Here is a 24,435-nt window from a genome sequence, read left to right as displayed (position 1 = left end):
GTAAAGGACTCGGGGGGGGGGGTAAAAAAAATTGTGGTAAAGTACACAGAATATAAAATCTACCGCTTTAACCATATTTTGTATGTTATTCTTTTAACGTAGTTAGATTCTCCTAGCCAACGTTGAAGAGTTTTGCATCCACGTTCCTAAAAGTTTTGTCTATAATTTCCTCTCATTAAGCATTTTGTCAGGCTTTTCTATCAATGTTGCACTCACTTTTCTCCCCCACTTTTTTTTAACTGCGGCAAAACCCACATAGCACTTTGGGTGACAGTGATTTGTTGGTGAGGGTTCATCGATGGTAACAAACGTCCCGCTCCGGCAGAGGATGCTGATGGTGGGGCAAAGCGGCGGCGTGGGGGGCAGCGAGTCTGTGGGAAATCTGGGTACCTTCTCTCTACTTTGCTGTGAACCAAAAATGGCTCTAAAACTAGTCTATTTTAAAAAGTACCATGAAATTTACCATCTTAATCACTTTTAAGTGTACAATTCCATGGCACCGAGTACATTCACATCGTTGTGAAGTCGTAACTTTTTCCTCTGGCAAATGGGAAACTGTATCCATTAAACAGCAATAACCCCCCCTCCCCCTCCCCCAGCCCTCAGTAACCACCATGCTACTTCCTCTTTCTATGATTTTTGACTATTTTCCATAGCTCGTATAAGTGGACTCAAACAGTATTTGTCTTTTTCTGGCTGGTTTATTTCACTGAGCATAATGCCCTCCAGGTTCATCCATGTTGTAGCCTGTGTCAGGATGCCCTTTTTAAAGGCTGAATCTTATTCTGCTATATGGATGGACCACATTTTGCTCATCCAGGCATCCAGTGATGGACACTTGGGTTGCTTGCGTCTCTTGTTTATTGTAAATAATGCTTCAAAGTACAAATATCTCTTCTAGTCCCGTTTTGACCATTTTTAAACACTCTCTCAGCAAATTTCAGTTATATGATACAGCGTTATCAGCTATAGGCACCATGTTATACATGAGACCCTCAGACTTGATTCATCTTACAGCTGAAAGTTTGTACCCCTATATCAACCCTTCCCTATCTTCCCCCGGCACGCCCACCACCCCAGGCCCTGGCAACCACTTTTCTACTTTCTGTTTCTACGAAATCTTTTTTTTTGGTCTTTCTTTGTCTGGCTTATTCCACTTAGCATAATGCCCTCCAGGTTCATCCACGTTGTTGCAAATACAAGGTTTCCTCCTTGTTCAAGGCTGAATAGTATTTCTCTCTCTCTCTCTCTCTGTGTGTGTGTGTGTGTGTGTGTGTGTGTGTGTGTGTGTGTACCACATTTTCTTTCTTTTTCCCACGGACAAACACATAGGGTCTTTCCATGCCTTGGCTCTTGGCTTTTGTGAATCATATGAACATGGGTGGGTGGGGGGGGTGCAGATATCTCTTTGAGATCATAATTTCATGTCCTTCAGATGTATACGCAGAAGTGTGATTGCTGGATCACATGCTAGTTCAATGTTTGACTACTTTTCAAATGTATAATTCAGTGGCATTAGGTACATTCACACTGCTGTGCACAGAAGCTGAGGCTTCTGGGATCCAGCACACAAGTTTGGGTTCCACCCAGCGGGGAGGCCACCCCAATCTCCAGGAGCCACGGTGTGTTTTTTAGGCGGGCTTCTCACTGTCCTCCGTCCCCAGCCTCTGGTCACCACCACTGCGGCTTCATGGCAGCCCTCCTGGACTCGAGCCCTCCTGCTGACTCCCTCCCTCTCCCCCTTGCCCCTGCCTGGGCCCCAGCAGCAGGGCCCCCCCGGCCATGCACCTTCCCCTGCAGACCCCATTATGTCAGCAGACCAGTGCTGTGGCCTGACCTGAGCACAGTCAGCCTCTCGCTGACCCCCTGGTGATGCAGAAAGCCCCCTCCCTGGGCTCCCAGCAGACTATCTCCCCCATCCCTCCCCGACCCTTCGCTCTCCACGTGATGCTAAAGTTTCCGGGCCTGGAGGGGAGCAGGCTGGGTGAGGGGAAAGTGCCTCGGGGTTTATCAGGGTTCATCTGACCGTCTAACAGCAGGCGCCGGGCTGCCAGCATCCCCGACACTTGGATTTCAACCATTTTCTCCACTTGACACCTCTCCGCCCCCTCCACACATAATAAGCCCCATTCTTCCCCAGCAGCGGCCGCCCGGGACCGCCCGTGTTGGGACCCCAGGCTCGGCTGAAGCCGCCTGGCTCTTCTCCCCTTTCCAGCCGTCCATTCAGCGGAAACCCTAGCTGCCCAGGCAGAGGGGCGCCCAGGCGCTGGCTTCTGCCAGGGGTGATAACGCAGGCCCGGCTGCCCAGACTGTGTGGTCATCGGCAGGTCACCAGGTCTCAGCTTCCACCGTGACCCCAGAAGCCAGAAAGAATCGGCTTGCCTCTCCTGAACTTGCAGGGAGGGCTTGGGAACTGCTTTAGTCTAAATGTGAAAGTCCTGCAGAGGAAAGGAATTGAAGGGCTGGTGGGAGAAAACAACGACAACAATTCTAAGTATTGTGCCTAGAACGAGGCTCTGCTCCCTTAAAGGGACAGTCGGTTGGGAGCAGACCAGGGTAATGAGGGTCACTTAAGGACCCATCCTGGGTGAAGCAGGCTGAAGTCATAGCACAAGGTACTCAGGCTTCACTGCAGTTTGCCACCTGAATAGGGCAGCGAGAGCGCTTCTGCTTTGGACAGCTTTAGTAAGAAATCAACCTGAGAGCTAGCTTTTTTTTTTTTTTTTTAAGAGAGAGAGATTTCATATTTTAGACGTCCTATTTTGTCAGTGCTCAGTAGTGCCTGTGACCCCAAAGATGTTAAACATAAAGGTGTTGTGATCTAGCAGGGTCATTCTGTACCTGCTCTCCTGCAGCTTGGGTTTTAATTTCATGCATGTTACACAGCTTTCTCTATTCCACATTATATAATACACAGCTAGTTTTAGTAGCTATAAACTGTGGTATTAATGTGCCCTTAATGACTGTCTTCTGATGACCATTTAGGCCATTTCTTTTTTTTTTTTCCAAGTTGATTCATTTTACTATTATTATTTTCAAAAAATTTTTATTGAAATCTTTGATTTACAATGTATTAGTTTCAGGTGTACAGCAAAGTGATTCAGTTATATATATATACATATATAAACATATATTCTTTTTTTACTTTCTCTTTCATTATAGGTTATTACAAGATATTGAGTAGAGTTCCCTGTGCTGTACAGTAGGTCCTTGTCGGTTATCTGTTTTATATATAGTAGTGTGTACATTTTAATCATTTAGGCCATTTCGTAGTGTCTATGTGTTTGTTTTTATTATTATTAGAAAGCGGCAAGTAACATCCTGTACATGCTGCTTTGTGAATTTATGTGAGTTTCTGAGATAAATTCATAAAAGTAAAACAAAAGAAAAAACCCAGATGTTGTGAACTGTCAAGCTCCCTTTCGGCTCCCTAATGATTGGGAAGTTGCATCCTTACTTCTCCCGGCCCCTCCCGCATTCACTCTTCCTCTGCGGTGCCTGTTTGCGGTGAGCAAACAGATCAGAGGTGGTAGGACCTAAACGCCCCAGTGGGTCTCAGGCCCTGGGGCGAGGGAACCCCAGACAAACGGCAGGGAAGAAAGAGGGGGCAGGGGACGGAAAGTGCACCCACCCTGCATGGGTGCAGAAGCCAGGGCTGTGCCAGCAGGACCTCAGTAGAACCTCAGAATCTGTCACCGGTTCTAAATACGGGCAGGTCGTCCTTCAATTTTGCGTGGCTCACGTGATCTGCGGTGACAAAGGATGTGCACACGAGGCTGGCAGGGACCCAGGAGACCTTCTTTTCACGTGTTTTACCTTTGGTCAATGGGAGCCCTCCCAGCACCTCCCATCCTCCTGTTCTCCAGCCTCTGGGAACTAAGTCTCCTTGGCCTGTGGGCCCTGATCTTGGTCTGTGTCGGCTCTTTGCTTTCTTCCTCCCCGCCAGGCCTGCTTATCGCCTCCGTGGAAACTAGGGCACATCGCCCTAGCACGGCGCTGAGTGTCTGACAGAGAAAAGGGAAAGTTCCTGGTGCCTCCACCTCCTCAGCCTGTCTCTCTCTGCCAGGTGCGGCCAGAGGCTCATTAATCACATCAAGAGCTGCATTGTCTGTGCCTCTCCCAAGGAAGACAAGTGACATTTAAAAGCCACCAGATGTACCCGTGAGTTCTGTCTCTCTCCATTTCTGTGTATTTAACCGGGTGGGGTGTTGGGACCCCTTTCCCCAGCGGGCTCTCCTCACCCCAGCTCCCCAGATGTGTTTCTGCGTCCTTTGCACAGAGGGTGATTTGTTTCAGGAAGCTACCGACTGGGAGATGTTTCGAGAGGCCGCAGAGCACAGGCTCCAGACGCGCAGGCTCAGCGGCCACGGCTCACGGGCCCAGCCGCTCCGCGGCATGTGGATCCTCCCGGACCGGGGCACGAACCCGTGTCCCCTGCATCGGCAGGCGGACGCGCAACCACTGCGCCACCAGGGAAGCCCTAGGATGTCGTTTCTAAGGAAGAGGGAGAAAGATGAACCTGCAGCAGTCCTGTGTCTCCAGCCCGCAGAATTCCCTGCCCACTTCGAGCCCAGACCAGTGGCAAAAAGCAGTCCAACACATATATACACTACCAAACGTAAAATCGATAGCTAGTGGGAAGCAGCCGCACAGCACAGCGAGATCAGCTCGGTGCTTTGTGACCACCTAGAGGGGTGGGATAGGGAGGGTGGGAGGGAGGGAGACGCAAGAGGGAAGAGATATGGGGAAATATGTATATGTATAACTGATTCACTTTGTTATAAAGCAGAAACTAACACGCCATTGTAAATCAAGTATACTCCAATAAAGATGTTAAAAAAAAAAAAAAGCAGTCCAACGTTCAGGGACACGCAGGAGAGCCCCCTTCCCCAGCCTTACTTCTTCAGCCTGTGATGCTCAGCTGATACACACAGGTGGGATCCTGGATCCGGTGTCCAGCAATCATGGCCATCACTGCGGAAGCTGCTCCTATTTTGTCCAAAGCATGCCAGGGTCAGGAGAAGAGCAGAGTCCCTGCATCCAGGCTAAGCCAGATGTCAGCTCTGTGATGAGGGCTGGACATTCCATCTCCTTGAAATTTTAGTTCTTCTATACAATTTATTTTCCTTTCCTTTAGAGTGTTTTTATTACAAATAAATAATTTATTATATAAAATACTCCTAGACGTTTTCCCCCCTATCCTTATCCATTCTGTAGGACCCAGATCAAATACCAGTATCTCTTCCACCCAGGCTGAAAGCAGTCTCTTCCTTTTTAAACCCCTTCCCACCCACGTTTTTTTTTTTCTGAACTTTTTAAGGGCACACTGCTGTCTCTGTTTATAAGTAATTACACACAACAGTATCTCCAGGATGGGCTAGGGAGGGCCCTCTATCCCCTCCAGGTGGTTAGCACCCACTCGCTATTAGTCGAATGAATGAATAAGTGAATGTACTTGTTTTGAAGCATTTTCTCTTCTGGAAAATTTGCACTGAATAATTCAAAATGTTCCTGTCCTTCAATCGTATACAAAGTGTTATCCCATGTTTTCATCACAAGGTCTCAAAGTGTTATTTAGTTTTCCAGGCTGATGAAGAGATCAAAAGGATATGTAGTTGCCTCCAAGTTAGACAGGAGAACTTTTAGTTTCTAGAATACTCCTGGACTCTAGCCTTCTTCAAAAGCAAATACACTTTACGTTGGAGCTGAGCCTTCAGACATACTGTTTCTGCATTCCCCTGGAAAGGTCTGTTTCTTTCGTAACATTCTGTAACACTTAGAGAGCTTATGTTACCTTCATGGAGGAAAGAGCCTAGTGATTGAACAGACTTCCAGTAGGAAACGTCCCAGATGGAACAACAGTGCAGGTCTCCCATACAGAAATTCATTCACGCTCAAGTTATCTGCAGTATTGTATTTTCTACATCGCCTCTATACATTTCAAATAAAATTTATTCATTTCTAAAAAGCACACTAAAATGTATTTACAATGCATTTCATACTTGTAGTACAATGAAGTGATTTAATTGACACATCAATAAACTTAGGACCTGTGATTTTCTTCTTACATAACCAGAAATTCCCAGTGAGCAGCCAGGACATCAGCCCTTCTCTTACACAAACACAGCTGTTGTTTTGAGAAAATAATATGATTAACAGAGAATTTTCAGGAAGAACTCTGTGTCAATAAAAATTAATTTTGAGTTGGCGTAGGAAATGTACCCAACACACACACACACACACACACACACACACACACACACACACATTTCCACCTTTATATGCAACAATAAAAATTTTAAAAGATTGTGCTAGAACTTCTTCCTTTCCTCCCAGATCCCAAATCCCTCTAATATAAATACAGAGACTTTGAAGATGGAAAGTTTGCTTTTATTCCTGAGTTTGAGGTGATGCCAGAATAACGGAAGGGAAGTGTCCTCAAGTCCACGCAGAGCCAGATGCTGAGACGGTGAAGTGGGTGAGATCGCGAGGTGGAGGGTGTAGAGAGTATAAAGGACCAGTACGGGGGCTTCCCTGGTCGTCCCGTGGTTAGGTCCACGCTTCCACTGCAGGGGGGCACGGGTTCTATCCCTGGTTGGGGAACTAAGATCCTGCAAGCCACATGGCGTGGCCAAAAAAAAAATTTAAAAAAAGGACCAGTATGACCTTGGGGGATGTCCACAGGTTGGTAGGAGGAAAGACATGCAGGAAAGGAAACTAGGAAAAAAAAATTCTAATCTCATAAGAGAAACAAAGGGATCCAACATTTCAAAAAAGAGGAAGAGGCCTAAAGTGTCATGTAGTAGGGGCTGGAGATACCCATCGCTGGAAGTACATCCCCAGAAAATAAGGGACTGAGGTTTAAGACACTTCTCTACAAATTTGACAGTTTTATAAAAGGTCAGAAATGGATGCTATACATTGGCTGTTCCACACAGTAATGTGTTGGGTTGTTTTTTTTTTTTAGCTTTATTGCTGGCTCTGACACTTTATTTTCTTTCAATTAATTTTTATTGGAGTATAGGTGCTTTACAATGTGTTAGTTTCTACTGTACAGCAAAGTGAATCAGCTATACGTATACATATATCCCCTCTTTTTTTTCTTTATTTTGGATTTCCTTCCCATTTAGGTCACCACAGAGCACTGAGTAGTTCCCTGAGCCATACAGTAGGTTCCCAGTAATGTGTTGTTTTAACATGCTTCTTCCAATATTACTCACTTGCTACATTTACATATATTTCTATGGAATTCAGAAATTCCTACAAACAAGCAGTGCAGTTAGAATCAACAAGTTTTATTCTCTCTAGCCGTTTTCCCTCAAAACAAATATACCAGTGTTATTGTTTGTTTTTAGATGTCATTCTCTTACAAATTTTTGTTGAAGGAAAATGTCTGTCGGAGGTGAACTATCTTGTGCCCTACTTATTATTTTAAACTGACTAAGATAAATATTTAAAGTCACAGTTCTAAGTATTTGCTTAGCTGTGTTATTTTATTTGCTGTTTATTTTAGTTGGAACATGTGTGAATGGTTCCAAGAGTCCAGATTTAATAACAACATTGTTTGTATACATTCTGGGTAGCTTGAAGAAAAGGAAAGGAATTCGTACCTTGAATGATTCAGCGTCTTAGTCAGCTCAGGCTACTATATCAAGAATACCACAGACTGTGTGGCTTACACAACAAACATTGATTTCTCACAGTTCTGGAGGCTGGGAAATCCAAGAGCAAGGTGCCAGTTGACCTGGTGTCTAATGAGAGCCCATTTCCTGATTTTAGAAGGCATTCTTCTCATGTTCACAGGGTGGAGAATAGAAAAATCATCTCTCTCAGGTCTCTTATAAGGGCACTAATCCCATCACAAGGACTCCACCCTCATGACCGAATTACCTCCCAAAGGCCCCACCTCCTAATGCCATCACCTTGGGAGTTTAATTTGGGCTTTCAGCATATGAATTCGGGGGGGACACAAACATTCTGTCCATAGCATTCAGCTCAGCCAACACATACATTTAAAGAAAGGAATCCTGTCCCTAATTCACCTGTGAGGACACATGATTCAATTAAAGACCTAATGTTATGTCACACAGAAACAGAGGTGCTCTCTCCCATTCCCAGAGCCCTGCATCACACTGCCTGGCTGTGAGGGAGGGTCAGGATGGGTTATTCTCCCAACACCCGCTCCCTCCATCCTGAACTAATAAACCACTGAAAAGGCAAATGGAAGAAGATAAAGCGCCTAGCATGAGTGGATAGAGAACGTTCAGCCCATTTTATTTGGGGAATGTGAAACTTTACATTAGGAGACCCTTAAAGACGACCCATTGAGATGCCTCTCTTTTTCAGATGAGGGAGTGGATTAGGGTCCCAGGGGTGGAGACTTGCTGAAGAGCCCAGCCAGTCAACTTGTTAGGACCCATTAACATTAGCGATGATGTAACTTGAGGTTTATGCCCTCTAATTGCAAGGTACTTCTCAACCTCATTCGACTGCTCATTTCGTATCCCCGACCCCGCCTTATTTATAAATGCTCAAGGAAAATAAACGACCGCCCATACGGTGACACCGTGTCAAAGCTAACCAGTGAGCTCTGGAGGCTCAGTCTGGCCCTGCTCTAAGTCTTTTATATGATGTGGGGGAAGTCACCCAACTGCACTGTGACTCCGTTTTCCCACCTGAGAAGAGAATCCCTCCTTGTCGCTGCATTTACTTGAGAAGACCTTGCTATTCACAACACGCGTGGCCGATCGAAAATATGACATTTTTCAATCAACTTAAAAAAAAAACTGAAGTATGACCTTGGGGTGGAGTTTGGAGCCCAGAGATCTCACAGTCTCTGGCTAAAACAGAAAGTGCCCTGATACATACCTTTTGCAAAAAAAAAAAAAAAAAAAAGATGTACAATTGAAAAGGAGGAGAAAGTGGGATGAGTCTAAAGTAAAAACACTAAAATAAAAGCTCATCCCTAATACTTTTTAAAATGTGCATTTTTTTTTTCTGAATAGGAGAGTAAGGGACAGTCACCCCATTGGAATATCTGGTCCTGTAGTAACAGCCTCCTGTCTGCATCTCTGAGGCCACACCTGGAACACAGATCCCAGCTCCAGGCGCTAACACAGCGGGCTGGCGTCGTGGCTGCAGGGATTTCTGCCCAGCTGGGCCCAAGGTCTGTGTAACAGGAAAGTCCCCGCAGAGCCTGCCCAGGTCCCGGCCAGCCCAGCTCCGGCTCCTCCTTTCCCTCTGAAATACGGAAGCAGCTGTCAGCAGCCTGGGCCTCTGCATTCACACTGCTGGCATGAAAACAGGCAGCTGAGTTGAGTCAAAAATAACACAGCTGCCGGCCCTGGTCTGGTGGGTTCCCAAAGTGGAGAGAGACGGAGACTCTGAGAGACAACCGGTCCCACCCCCCGCCCCCCCGCCCCCCCGCCCCCGACGGCCCTGGCACTAACTTGAACTCCTGCAGCCACCTGGTCCGCAAAAACATGTGGATGTCATTTTGCTGCTCGAATGTTTCCCATTTGAAAATGGGAAGGCAAGGGCAAAGGCGGTAAACAATTTTCTTAGCTCTGATTTCTCTCCTAATGCTATGTCTGCTTCCACATGGCATGAAAGTTCTAGAGTCACTCCCTACTGGAAGAAACGTTCCATGAAGCCAGCACAAAAGCTTTTATTTAATTCGGTCTCACGTCAAAATATTCCATTTCTCTGACCCAAACCTTCCTTTCCCTGCTGTCCGGCTCCAGTGCCCCCCGTGTCCATCTGTGTCCCGCCTGCAGCGAGAATCAGGCTTACTGCACCTCCATGGTCCAGCAAAAAGCCGGGAAGGAGGGGGAGAGAGGAGGTCTCAAGACCACCATCCACCTCCCTTCCCCTTGATAGTGTGACAGGCGTCACAGGTTCCACAGTGAGAAGGGTGACGGTCATTGACTTCTGACACCACCCTGACCCCTGATTTGAACCTCTCCCTGATGGAATCAGATTTGCCCAAAGTCTTTCGCTCACACTGACTTCCTGGCCTCGCATGTCTGGGATGTGGGAGGGCTCCTTAGATCTGTAAGCACGTCCGCACTTCCTGCTGAGAACATGCAGTCTGGTTCCTGTAGGTCGGCTCTGTGCTGCCGATACCTCCCCGTCCCAGTTCTGCAAGAGCCTGATTTATCACCTCCCGGGGGACCGAGAGCAAATCGGGTCGGAATCAGGACCGAGGCTGAAGAGCCAAGTGAAAGATTCATCACGCGGCTGGCCGACGCTCCAGCACTGAGACAGGCCAGTGAAATACACCCACGTGGGCTGCCCTGTTTATTAGAAGCGCTCAGCTTTCTGGAATAAATAGGAGAATCTCCAACAGCAAAGTTAAGTGATTTCCAAAGCCCGTTCGAAAAATACCGGTATCTGGCATGCGGAGTCTCTATTTTGAGTCAATTTTTAAAAAACGAAAACAAATTTTCAAGGGCAAGACATCACAGTAGAAGAAAATCCTCTCCTAAGAAAAGACCGAATGGTTTACAGTGAGCAAATCTATGCGCTATTTCATGACTCGTGGCCTGGGCCCAAGGAGGGGTTCCCCTGAGGCAGAGGTTGGCCGCACATCCGGAGCACGCAGCGGGCTAGGAGGAGAGACGCCTATGCATTCGTATAAGGCAAAAAGCAGAGTGCCCAAGCCTGGCCATTTCCACAGAGAAAACAGACTTGATGGCCACCTTCCTTCGTCAGAGTCACCTTGTGGTAGGCTGTGAGATGGACAAGCCAGCTGGTATAAGATAGAGACTTGCTTTTAACCGTGACTGGTCCCTTTGGTGCCACCATCTTTCTCTACTGGAGATGGGGGAGGGGGAGGGGAGGAGCAGGAAATCCCATTCTTGCTTCAACATCCTGACCCCACCCTTTGCTCAAGCAGAGGGTAGACCACCCCGCCACCAGGGGTGAGTCTTGGGCGGCGGCTACCTGCCAAGCGACAAGAACCACACCACGGGGTCCCCGAAGACGTTTCCCTGTCACACACTCTTGCCTTACGGCTGCTGGCGTCAGAGTCCCCGGGATGTGACTGGCCCAAAGGTGGTCTCGGAGTCAAAAGGATGGGCCGCCAGGTAGTCTTTATAGTGCCCGTCAATCAGGTTGGCGGCGTTGTTCCGGGCAAACCAGCAGTCTACCTGCTGTTCCCCGTTGTAGATTTTCCTCTGCTTCCACACCACTGGGACCTGGCGTCCTTTGACCTCGAGCACGGCCTCAGACCTCTCGCCTGTCTCGGGCACGGAAGGATGGGCAGGGCTCTTGCCGAGCCCAGTGAGTCTGGCCTCCCGGTTCAGGAACTGACCTGAGAGGGCAAAAGAGACGTCAGGTCTAGGTCAAGTGCGAGCAACGTGGTTGAACAAAATCTAACGTCAGTTCGGGCACCGATGGCCAGCAAATGCGCGGGTGTGACCCAGAGGAAGGGGATGTATGACATCAGAGCAGTGACTGTGGTCCTCGGCTGGAGTCTCCCAGAGGTGCTCCACCCTTTCCAGTGTCCGGGGAGGGTGTGGGGAGGAGAGACCTGAGTGTATTGGTAGTGGCCTCCACTTCTGGAAGCTACCACGGGAAAGATGCCCAACCCACAAAAAGAGATGCCCGGTCTCCTACTGAGGCGGGAGGAGGAGATGGGGGCAAATAACGAGGGAAGAAGGGTCCGGTCTTCCCCGCTCTCCTCCCTCTGGAGGAGCCCTGCCATATGTGCACTTAGTGGGTGTGCACTGGGCGGAGGGTGTGGAAAGCAGGGTCAGCATCCTCCAGGTCGAGGGAGGGCATTGCCAAGGCCGAAGGGACAGCAGTCTGCGTCTGGGAGAGGAGCTTCCCAGGCAAGCTGCACAGAGACGTGTCCAGCTCGAGTGCCAGGAAATCCTGCTTTCTAAACCGAGCCCTGGCAGTGGCTCCCTCTTTACTTGTGGGAAAAGCGCCCACATGAAATTGCACGTGGAGGAAAGCCAGGCAGAGTGGGCTGCCCGAGGCTCCCAGCCATGGGGTGCCACCCGGGGAGGGGCCATGCATCTCCCGCCTGGTGCTGGGCCATGGGATGTGTTTGCATCCTCTCCCTGAGAGTAAAGAACCAGACCTGGAGAGAAGGACTCCTCACTTCTTTGCTCCCTTTCCCCTAAGGCCTGTGTGAATTAGTTTATCAGCCCGCTCCTATTCTAGAAAAGTGTCAGGAAGCAAGAAGTATACTTTTCACACTAATTCGAAAAGATATGTGCACCCCAACATTCGCAGCAGCAGTCCATCAACTGACGAGTGGATAAAGAAGATGTGGTACACAGTGGAATATTACTCAGCCATGAAAAAGAATGAAATTTTGCCATTTGCAGCAACATGGATGGACTTGGAGTGCATTATGCTAAGGGAAGTAAGTCCAGAGAAAGACAAATACTGTATGATATCACTTATATGTGAAATCTAAAAAATACAACAAACTAGTGAATATAACAAAAAAAAAAAGCAGAGTCACAGACATAGAGAACAAACTATTGGTTACCAGGGGGGAGGGGGAAGGAGCAAGAGAGGGATGAGGGAGTGAAAGGCACAAACTATTGGTGTAAGACAGGCTCAAGGATGTGTTGTACAACACGGGGAATATGGCCAGCATTTTGTAGTAACTGTATATGGAGTGTAACCTTTAAAAACTGTATTAAAAAAAAAAGCAAAAAGAAAAATTGGCCATGTGCCAAAAAAAAAAAGAAAAGAGAAAAAGAAATAGACTTTTCATGAGCTACATAAAGACCACATTCCCGTGGAAACTCTCAACCAAGTAAAGATACGGGCAGCATCAGCTTCGTTTTGGGAAACTGAATTCTGTGCTGTGAGCCAGCGTGGAGAGCAGCCACCTACCTAACAGGCCATGGCAGTTGCCAGAAAGGCCTTGGCCGTTGGCGACGTAGAAGCCCAGGTGGTTTCGCTGGTAGGGGGCTGGCTTTTTGTAGAGGTGGAGGAGGATGACGAAGGCCACGTTGCCCTGGATGGCGATGGTGACCCTGGCATTGGCGGACACTGACACCTCCAGCCCCTGGCTCCCCACGGCCGCGCTCTGGTTGCAGGGGAGGACCAGCCTGTCCCCACCATCCACGATGACCCTGGTGGGCGTGATCTCCAGGTAGGACCTCTCGGGCTTGTTGACGAGGATGGTGATGGTGCGGAAGTAAGTGCGCTGTTTCTTGTGGCCATTTGGGGGAGCGGGGGCCCCAATCAACTCTCCGTTCACCGTCACGCCTTGAAGGCGGGGGGAAGAGAGCAGTGGTTAGAAAAACTACCCCCACTTTCACGAGAGGGCTTCTCATCAGAATTTCCTTCCTCACTTGTACCTCTAGAACCAAGAACTTCCGCTCACACATAGGGACCACCCAGTGCCCACTGAATGAAGGAAGGAACGAATGCATGAAGGTATGAGTGATTTTTGACCAACGTCCTGGGTAGGAGAAGCTGATGTACGTTTGGGTGAAAATATCATAAAAAGGGGGTTGACATATACACACTACTATATATAAAATAGATGACTAATAAGAACCTGCTGTAGAGCACAGGGAATTCTACTCAATACTCTGTAATGACCTATAAGGGAAAAGAGTCTACAAAAAGAGTGGATATATGTATATGCATAACTGATTCACTTTGCTGTACACCTGAAACCAACACAACATTGTAAATCAACTATATGCCAATAAAAATTTAAAAGTGAATAAAAAATAAGTAAATAAATAAAAATTCTAAAAAAGGGTTGGACATGTTTGTCTGCTTTCATTCCGGTGTCTGGTTATAGTTCCCCAAACTCTTGTGTGGCCCTGACACAGTATTTTCTTACCCATCAGTTTCCACTGCTCCTGATTTGGAGACCCTGGGACACCACTGAGCAGTGGGGTAGAATGCGAAGATTAGGGTTTTTTTTTTTCACTCCCAAAACTCAAGTTCTTTCACTTTCTAGGCAGAACTCACCAGAGTCCGCATGATCAGAGACCAGCCTCAGGATGTGCCCGGGCTGTCCATCGATGTTGAAACAGACCGTGAGGTTGCTCAAGGGGAAATCCACAACAAAATGGGGGTCTCCATCCGCTGCCAGAACAGGATGAGAACGGGAGAGAGAAAGAAAGAAAAGACATTTATTGGGCACCTTCTCTGCATAAGCACTCTTCTTCTATTTTCTCATGAGTTATTGACTTAACCCTGTCAACAACGGATCCTCCGTGTCTACACGAGGAAGATGACTGGGAGGTGAAATGATGCACCAGTTACGCAGTCAGTTCGTGGAAAGTAAATATTTGAATGCAGGTCCCCTAAATTCAAATATGATGCTCCTGTCACCACACTGCAGTCAAACATAGACAACTGAACTTTAGAGGGAAGCGGGGCATCACCCTACACTCCCCATGACTACTGAGCCCACATTCTTCAATTCCCTGTGTGGCTTCCACTAATCACTTTCTTCCCCCTTTGCCCTCCCCGGTGAAGAGATGCGGACGAGAACTTCCTGTCCTGTGACCAGAGTGCCTTGGCCCTTAAGTCATTCACAGCGCCAGATGGACACAGCCCTTGCATGAGTAGTAATGACCAAGCCCAGTTTAGGGCTGGTGAGAAGTAAAGGACACAGAGTCAACGGGAGGTCAGGTGGTGCAGCCAGCAATGACCATGGCAATCCCTCCTCTGGGTCCTACTGACTTTACCGCTCTCAAATTTGTGTCCGCGGATAAGACCACAAAGTTTGGCTGGCCCCCGTTCCTTACCCATTCTCCTTATTTTCGCCTCTGCTAAAGATGTACAGTCTTGCCTCTTACTGTATAGACAAAATATTTCCCAAGAGTCTACGTCAATTCTCTTTTCTCGCGAGATTGGAGGGTTAGTTTCTCTCTAATTTATACACCAAACACAATGTGTTCCTGAATTCCTCTCTACTTTACGTGTACATGTATGTATACGCATTTGTATACGGTGGGGGGTATGCGCCAGGAGTTCAGTGTTTTCAAGCTACAAGCCAATTAACGTTCTTGGTGGAACTGCTGAAAAACCCTCTCTGTCCCCAGCGTGACTCAGAAGGGTGTTTGGAAGAATCTGGTTCAACTCACTGTAAAGTGCCCCAAGCACCCAGTGAATGGCAACTTAATAAAGAAATACAAGGTACTGGTCTTTTGTAGATGAAAAAAATAACACCCATTAAAGATAAAAGTCCGTATTTTTGGCACTCTGTGGGTACAAATATAACTACGTGACAGTTCTCTGAGAGTTTCTTGTGCTCACACCATATTATTTCCACTCCAATCTTCCAAATCCCTTTATAAGGAAAGATGCTGCCTGCTCCAAAAAAGAGAGGAGAGGTCTGGAAGTCATTACTCCATGCTGCATCCAAGAGGAAAGATTTCCTGCATTCCGTAAAGCATGTGTGTTCAAAGGAACGACACGCTACCCACTGGAGACCATGTGTTTCCTCTCCCCAGAGCTAATCTCCAGGTTGTCCTGGGCTACGTGAACCTGCACGCCCAGCACATCGGAAGCAAGGCAATAAGAAAGACTCACAAAGGCAGATGTGTACATTTGAAGAATAAAACCCAGCCCTTATTCCATCCAGATTTTTATTATAATCCCAGGGATATGGCCAAGGGAAATTTTAGGGTATTGTTATCTGTTCTTCCCTTCTAAAGCCAAGGATCATGAAAATAATAAAATAATAATGTTTAAAAACCTTGCATTGTCACAGATATTTGTAACACCAGAAGCTAGAAGCAAGCATACTTCAGATCTCTAAAAACAAACGTCTTTCCAGCTCAATCATGACGCATGGGTAGTTCTGTCCATCCACCCTTCTATCAGGGCTCCTGCCAGGCTCCTCAGGACTGTGTTACCCGTGGGGTTTATGTGATGGATTAATGACGATCCTGGTTTTGAGAACTGCCCCACGCTGCCGGTTTGCACTAAGTAAATATGGGTCCTCACATCTCGTCCTATGAGCTGATGTTCTAACTGGCTTCGGGAAATTCCTGGTCATCCGCTTCCTAAACATTTCAACTCTCAAATCACACACCAGCACATTCTTTCCTTTACCTGAGGTTTTGGAGACTTTAATCCTTGGGTTGTATGGTTTCTTGAGAGCAGGTCCTAGAGAGGAGAAGGAAGAGATCCACCACCGTTATTCATTAAAGAGGAGGAAGTGATAGGTACAGAGGGCTGAGAGGAGTGAAATACAGCTCTCAGATCCGTTTGTGACAATTTAAACACATCTCTTTTAAAGGAGGCTCTTGGCCTCGCAACACAAAGTGAAGGTGTAAATGACGAGGCGTAACTATTTTATTCCTCTACAAATTCGATAATATTCTTCTTGTCTGTGATTTCTGTGTATATAATAGGAGAAAATATTCTATCATTCTTAAGGTATAGTTATGGGGGAGGGGGGACAGCAAAGTTGTTTAATGGGGACAGAGTTTCAGGTTTGCAAGATGAAAAAGTTCTGGAGATCTGTTTCACAACGATGGGAATATACTTGACACTACTGAACTACACACTTAAAAATGGTTACGATATAGAGAACAGACTGGTGGTTGCCAGGGAGGAGGGGGTTGGGGGAAGGATGGAGTGGGAGGTTGAGGTTAGCAGATGTAAGCTTGTATATAGAGAATGGATAAACAACAAAGCCCTACTGTATAGCACAGAGAACTATATTCAGTATTCTCTGATAAACCATAATGGGAAAGAATATAACTGAATCACTTTTCTGTACAGCAGAAATTAATGCAACACTGTAAAGCAAGTATACTTCAGTTAAAAAAAAAGAATGGAAAAAATGGTTATGATGGTAAATGTTACGTTATGTGTTTTTTGCAAAATAGCAATTTAAAACAACCAAAAATATACAAGAATGTAAAAGAAAAAGATAATGCGATAATCCAGGTCTACAGCCATGTGTGTAAGTACAATTCACAAAGCAGCCGGCAAAAATAAACACTCAATTAAAGAATAACCTAAAAGTAAATTACTTTCTGTCAATAAAATAAAATTAATATCTTATTTCAAATTGTCTATATTAAGATTATGCTCCTCTTAACCGATTTTTGCCCCCCAGAAAATGAAGATCACAGTATCTCAATGTTTTTTAAGCACCCCCTTCTCCAACTGGTCCCTGGTCAGCCAGACACAGACAGAATCAGGCCGACCACGAAGGAGGAGCGACATCTCAGTCTGAATGCTTTGAGGAGGCTTAAACTGTCACAGACACTCAAAAAAATCATAAAATTAAAACTAAAAAATCATCTTCAGGGAAATCCTATGTCTAACAAGCCTTCTGAGCAATCAGTCAGTTATACCCTCATCTGTGTTCTTGGCCCTCTGAGTCTCGTGTCATTTGAGTTTGCTCTCTCCTGAAGCTGTTGAGATTTGAGCTGCAGACACTGAATCAAGATGTTACGCAAAAAGCCATCTTCCCTGGACGTGGCATGGATCTTGTAGCATGATGTAACAACATCATGCAACTTACTTTTCATCCTTTTCATCAGAACAAATATTGTACTAGTTTTGCCAAGACAAGTTCCACTCTTTCTAAAAAGGCAACATATCATTTTTCACCCCTACATCAGGTCTGAACTTTTCAATAAATTTCTAGTTCTACACTCCTCATGGGAAAGGGTATCTCACATGTGTAGGACACTTATTACATACCAAGGCCTCTACACATTTAATCCTTGCAACAACCTTTCAGGGAAGATATTACTATCTACATTTCACAGGTGAGGGAATGGAAGCTCAGAGAGGTTCAGAAACCTGCCCCAAGCCACACAGCTGGCTAGGAGGAGCCGTGAGCTGAAACTCTGTCTGGATCCTAACCGTGTGCTCTCCCTGCCATGCCCAGGTGATTCTCGGAGTTGAGGATATGAGGATCAAATGAGGCGCAGTGTTAATGTCAGTTCCCTCACCTTAGGACGTGTGAACCTGACAGGAAGTTAAGAAAAATGTCACACATAAAAAAGTGCTGTTTTCCATAAACAGCTTTACTGAGACTATAACCCTCTGCTTTTGTTGAATTGCTTTTCCTGTCCTTTTCCCATTCTTGGTGCTACTAATTTCCCCTGACAAATGGCACTGCGACAGATAATAAAAATTTCTGTTTAAACTCTGGATTCTCTTGAGCATCCAGAACTTAGTTCCTCCTATATCATAATATCTTTTATTAAATTGTAAACAAAATCATTAAATTTAAAAAATAAAAACTTTAATTTAGAAAATTATAAGTAAAATTAATTAATAAAATATGAGTAAATAAAATATATAATAAAATTTTATTTTCTCTATAAAATGATATTTTATTTTCTCAGGAAAATAATATCAAGCATATGCATAAATGACATAATTGAAGTACTTAAAATATAGAAAGGCATTTAAAAATGAGTATTTGTTTACTTGTCTGTTCATCCCTGTGCCTCCAAGAATGCCTGGTTCACGGGAGGCACTCAATATTGATGATTTATCGATAGCCTGACTTTACTTTCTCGAATTTCTCTATAGAGATCCATGGTTTATAACAACACAAACACAAGCTAAGGCACTCTCTGAAGGCTAGGAGCTGCAGGTAGAGAACATTGTTTATAAGCATTATAATACGAGAGAGTAAAACGGACGACCTTGGCCTGAAAAGGAGCCAGAAGGGCCATCCCGAGAGCGCCCTTACCTGGCTGCAGGTGGGCGCCCCTCAGGCTCTGCATCACCGTTTCGGGCCCTGTGGCCGCCGACGTGCCGTAGGCGTCCTCCGGGGTCTCTGTCCGCGGTGCTGACTTGAGCGTCATGGAGGTGAAGGGAGTGAGGAAGCGATGGTTCACGGCCAGAGCCTGTACCTCCTGCCTCAGCTGCTGCCTCTGCGGCTCCTCCTCACTCTGCAGCCAGGAACTCAGCAGCTCCTTCAGGGTCAGGTAGCTCCAGAGACGCTCCAGGTGGTTGGGGTCCACCTGGCCACCCCCCTTGGGCCTGGGGCTCCCCGGGACGTCGTTCCCCATCCTCCGGGGTTCCACAGGCACGTCCTTCTTGAGTACGACAAACTTCTTACTGTTGCTGGCCGTGACCTCCACGTGCAAGCGGTCCATCTCCCTGTCCACCAGCTTCCCCGCGATGATGATCTCCGAGCCATTGAAGTAGTTGGGGAACAGGGTCCTGGTGGCATGCTCTACCAAGCCGGGTGGATAATCCACGCGGATGTCCGAGAGGAGCGGGGTCCTGATCTCATCGTAGAACCTGGAGAGGAGGAACAGAGAGGGAGAATCGGGGCCTACACTAGCTGCGGGCAGGTCACGTCCTAGAGGAAATCACAGGCTGTCTGGGGGGGGCGGATCTGATCTTAGAAGCAACCAAGTCCAACATTCCACCCAGTAGAACATCTCAGACAGGAGGCCGTGCAGCCATAGCTTGCACACCACTGGTGACGGAGAACTCACTATCTCACAAGCTCCCTCACCGTTTGCCAGACTTAAATTCTGGTTTCCTCTTCACCCCAGAACATAACACAGTCAGCGACCACTTTCAACTGCCCATTGTGCTTCAGCATAAAAACACGATCATTGTAACTAGCAGGCAACGTGGAGCTGACGCTACCTATCCCACCTCCCTCTCAGGGTGGAATTAGAGTAAATACAGGCATAAATTGTTTTATTGCACTTCAAGGACCTAGCATTTTTTCGCAAAATGAAGGTTTGTGGCAATTCTGCATTGTCAGATGATAGTTAGCATTTTTTAGCAATAAAGTATTTTTCAATTAAGGTATGTACATGACACTATTGCATGCTTAATAGACTACAGTGTGATGTAAACATAACTTTTATGTGCACTGTTAAAGCAATCCACCTGTGGGACTCGCTTTATTGCAATATTTGCTTTATTGCTGTGGTCTGGAACTGAACTGCAGTATCTCTGAGGTGCGTCTTGAGATGAGGAAGTGCTCTGAAGTGTCAGGAAGACAGTTATAACCATAAGAGCTAACGGAACACCTAACCTGTGAAAGCCGTCCTGCCAATACTTCACGTAGGTTTTCTCCTTAAATTCTATCACCTGACCAGAATCCTCATTTCACAGTTGGGGAGACCGAGGCACAGACAGTCTTAAAAGCCTCAAGTCACAAGGCAGGACCAGAACGTGAACCCAGATCCACCCAGTTTCAAGACCCATGGCGATGTCTCCCATGAAAGGAGTGATGAGCAGACTCGGGGTCCGTCCTCACATCCGAGCCTCCCGCTGAGCCTGCCTCCCCCCGCCCCAAGGACACAGACAGGCCCACGGACCCGATGAGCTGGGCGCGGGCGTCGTGGTCCTCGTGGACGTGCCGTGTGCGCCCACAGTTGTCCAGGGACAGCTTCTCCAGCAGCTTGAAGTCCACGTCGGCCCCGATGCCCACGGTGAAGATGCAGACCCGGCCCTGGGCGGCCTCCCTGGTGTTGTTGAGTATCTTCAGGGTGTTGGTCTCCCCGGTGGTGGGCTTCCCGTCTGTCAGGAAGATGACCAGGGACACGCTGCGCTCCTCGATGTCGCTGTGGGCCACGAAGTCGCTGAGAAGCCCGATGCCCCTCTGCAGGGCCCCGTTGATATCCGTGCCTGCGGGACACAGAACAGGACACCGGAGGAGCCTCGCCACCTCCTTTACCCGGACGCACCTTCTCGGGCTCCTCACGGGCACCCGCAGCAGTGACGCGTGGGGGAAGCAGCCACCTGCGTTCACGGGGTGACTCCATGTCACACAGCCTGCTAGGAACAGCAGAGAATTATATAACCTTGTCCTGAAGGTGTCTGATGGCACCTCAGCTTAGGCGTGTCCGCTCCCTCAGCGTGAACGGTTTCTACCTCCTTTTTGGAGAATCGCTTTGGAAAGGGAAGGAGGGTGCCGGGTGCAGGAATTCAGGGTAAGAAAGCGTCCCAGAGGGAAGGGATCGGCACAGAACAGAGGAGGTGGGGATGTGGAGCCCATCACGGTGACCTCACTTGTGTCCTGGGGCTGGAGGATACTGATTAAAGCACTCACTCTTTTTTTTTTTTTTTTTTATTGCTGTCATTGTCTTTCCTGCTTCCTGCCCCTTCAGGATCATTCCTGCTTGTTAGGACCCCACCAAGCGAAGGCTTTCAAGTTTACACCTCCTACCCCTGCCGTTTATAATTCAGACACGCTTGTCGTTGCGGCTCTGATTAAAGTCAGGGGACAGTGTCTGTGGGAGGTGCTGGACAGGTATTTTGCTTGGGGGATGGAGAGACGGATGGTTGGTGGAAGTCAAAACTGCCAACTAACGTGAGGTTTCTGGATGAGCTAAGAATTTCATTCAACTCTGCTGCTGCTGTTCTACCATCGCCAAGAAAAACTGAAGAGCTCTTACTGCAGCTGTGAATACTTACTTCCTTTTTCTGACTCCACTGGGGTTTTTTTTTGTTTTTGTTTTTTTTTTTTTGTGGTTCGCGGGCCTCTCACTGCTGTGGCCTCTCCCGTCGCGGAGCACAGGCTCCGGACGCGCAGGCCGTCGCGGAGCACAGGCTCAGCGGCCACGGCTCACGGGCCCAGCCGCCCCGCGGCACGTGGGATCTTCCCGGACCGGGGCACGAACCCGCGTCCCTGCATCGGCAGGCGGACCCTCAACCACTGCGCCACCAGGGAAGCCCTGGGGTTTGTTTGTTTGTTTGTTTGTTTGTTTGTTTTTAATGGCCTTATTGACATACCAAAAATGTCATGCATTTTGGTCGCTAGGGATTTTTTTCTTTTTTTGCCGAGCCGCATGGGTATGCAGGATCTTAGTTCCCCGACCAGAGACCCATGCCATGCCCCCAGCAGAGGAAGTGCGGATTCTTAACCACTGGACCACCAGGGAAGTCCCAAAATTTTCTCCCATTTTAAGTACACAATTAATGATGTTTAGTAAATTTATGAAGTTGCGTACCCATCACCACAATCCATCCCCCTGACTGGAGTGATTTTTATCTCCCTGCAAAATGTACCATATTTGAGTGAACCAGACAATTTTCCCCACTGCTTCACATCCTCCAGAATTTCTGGCTAAAATACATATGACTATGATTGTGCAAACACATCGATAATTCGTTCTAAAATGTACACATGGCCCGAACGTAAGGGAAAGTTACAGCTGAAAGAGTATTTAAACATTTCTTTGGGTTCACTCACTTGCCTTTCTGAATGCCCAGCCTAGTTTCACGCTGCCTCTGGATATGTGGGCATGAACCAAAAGGCAGGTGTTTATCTTCTCTTCTAGAACGTAACAGTGATGCCAAATCTCTCACTGCATTTTAAAGACCAGGAGAGCCCAGGCAAAGGGCGCGCTTAGCTTTTCTTTCACGAAACACCGAAGCACAGCACGGCTTGGCATTGAACATCCGTTAAGTTGGGGCATCTCCCGCACACTTAACAACGGGGGGGCTTTCTCCCCAGGGCGCTGCCCCGACTATTCTGCCGAGAGCTCCCCCAGGGTCATCAAAGGACCCAAGTGCACCAGCAAGAGGGACCACTTGGGTAAAATGGCCATATCTGACACCTAGAGAGGACTTCCTATGTGCAGCCACTGTTCTAAGTACTTTAAATAGTTTAACTCATCTCATCCTAATAACAAGTCCATTATTATCCTCGCTTTACAGATGAGGAAACTGAGGTATAGAGAGGTTAAATGACTCATAGCTGGTAGAGCCGGATTCAAATCCAGACAGTCTGGCTTCAGAATCTATGCTCATCTCCTGAAATGACACTTTTCTGAGAGAAGTAGATTAATTTTCTGTTCACCTGCAGAGGCTGGGACATCTCCTGAAATGACACTTTTCTGAGAGAAGCAGATTAATTTTCTGTTCACCTGCAGAGGTTGGGACAATGAAGTACCAAGAAAAAAATAAAAGAAACCAATAAGGTTTCTATGGTTTAGATTCCAAAATACACACAACTGTTTTCTAAAGCTTTATCTCCACCTTCCACACACAAAGGATTCCCGCAGCAAGCAGTACCATTAAAATAATTTAAATAATTTTAATGCATATTCTTTGAGTATGCGCTGTAGGTCGGGAGCTATGACAGGAAACAGGGGCTAAACAAAGACGAAGGAGAGCTTCTTCCCTCAAAGACTTGACCTGCTGGTCAACTTCCTGCTGTAGATCATCACTGTAATATTAAATATAACCTTTCATTTCTCCTGTCAACCAGTAAAACAGTAACTAGATCGTGTTGCTGTAGAGACTGGTAGGAAATCCCATTTGTAAATCGCAATTCCATCCAAACAAGATCAAGTTCCAAATGAAGCTCATTTGGGAGACCAGAACTTTGCCTTGGATGGAAAATAACAAATATCTGAGTCATGAGAAACTCAGATGGAAGAGGATGGACAGAAATGGGTGTTTTCTATGTTTCCAGGTATCCAAAGAAGAATTATCTGAGACGCCTAGGAGATGGTGTCTCTACAGGGGCCTTTAAGAACGGTGTCAAAGGGTCAGGTTCAGGTCCAATAAACACTCCAACATTGAGCACCTGCCACGCACCCACTGTCCTAGTCACGGATGTAACAGCAGAAGTCAGCTCTGTGTCCACGGTTGAAGGAACTCACATCCAGCACAGTTGGTAACACACTGTTCTGATTCTCTAACCTTGGAGTCCTTTATGGCCTTCTCCCGCATCTGCGTACTTACCTCATCACGACCCCCCAGCCACGTGTGCAAAACCTCAGAGTCCTCCCCTTCCCGCCCAGAGCACCGCCCAGGCCACCTGGGGTCCCAGAGGACTAATGGCTCAGGAGGGCAGCTTCATCTGCTGCTTCCTAAGGTGCTCGTATTCAAACACACGAAACACTGAATCATCCATTTGGCTTTCATTCCCCGCCCCAAAAAACAATTTACAAAAAGAGCTGCATTGTTTGGGATCCGTGAGATAAACCAGGAAAGGCTCCAAAACCTATCAGGTATTCCCCCCCCCCACCCACTAACTTACTTGACCATCTTAGTTTGGGGCCTGGAAGAGGAGGAGCAAGCTCCTGGGAAAGCTCTCCCCTGTTATCTCCTTTCCTGTGATCAGCGCCAGCTTTCAAATCCTCGTCTCTGGGCAGAAAGTTAGCTACTCACGTATCCCGTCGAGGCGAATGGGCAAAGCAGGATGCACGTTTACCTCCGGTCGGTGACATGTGGTGAATGTAGACTTTGCCATCTCTGATATTGTTGGGAGTAACTGACACCAAATGGTCCTTCCACACTTTGACCCGGTTGGAAAATCCAATGATATTGAAACGGTCCTGGGGTCGGAGGTCATGCAGAATCGTGAAAAGGGCATCTTTGGTCTAGGCAAACACAAAAGCAAAACCAGTCACGTCTGAGCGCATGAGTCCACACGTCCCCTGGCTTGGAAACTGCACACCGGGGACAATCCCAGGGTGAAAATTAAGTGCCTGCTACGTAAAGGGACTCTGATAAATGTCAAGGAACTCTGTCACC

The 24,435-nt window shown here is 47.2% G+C and overlaps 1 protein-coding gene across 1 annotated transcript in view; it reads right to left on the bottom strand.

Moving 5' to 3' along the window:
* Nucleotides 1–10,407: 10,407 nt before the first annotated feature.
* Nucleotides 10,408–24,435, bottom strand: part of ITIH5 (inter-alpha-trypsin inhibitor heavy chain 5) — a 74,422-nt gene continuing 60,394 nt past the window's right edge. Inside the window, exons 8-14 of the mRNA XM_007126575.3 lie at nt 24,113–24,281; nt 20,265–20,574; nt 18,668–19,224; nt 16,054–16,107; nt 13,957–14,073; nt 12,859–13,236; nt 10,408–11,314 (exon numbers count right to left, since the gene is read on the bottom strand). Coding sequence (XP_007126637.1) covers nt 11,025–11,314; nt 12,859–13,236; nt 13,957–14,073; nt 16,054–16,107; nt 18,668–19,224; nt 20,265–20,574; nt 24,113–24,281 — 1,875 coding nt within the window. The 3' untranslated portion in view covers nt 10,408–11,024. The remainder of the gene's footprint in view (nt 11,315–12,858; nt 13,237–13,956; nt 14,074–16,053; nt 16,108–18,667; nt 19,225–20,264; nt 20,575–24,112; nt 24,282–24,435) is intronic.

This window comes from Physeter macrocephalus, chromosome 11 (genome assembly GCF_002837175.3).
Source record: "Physeter macrocephalus isolate SW-GA chromosome 11, ASM283717v5, whole genome shotgun sequence".
NCBI lineage: Eukaryota > Metazoa > Chordata > Mammalia > Artiodactyla > Physeteridae > Physeter > Physeter macrocephalus.
The sequence above is the reverse complement of the archived record's forward strand: the minus strand, read 5'-3'. Positions and strand labels throughout refer to the sequence as shown.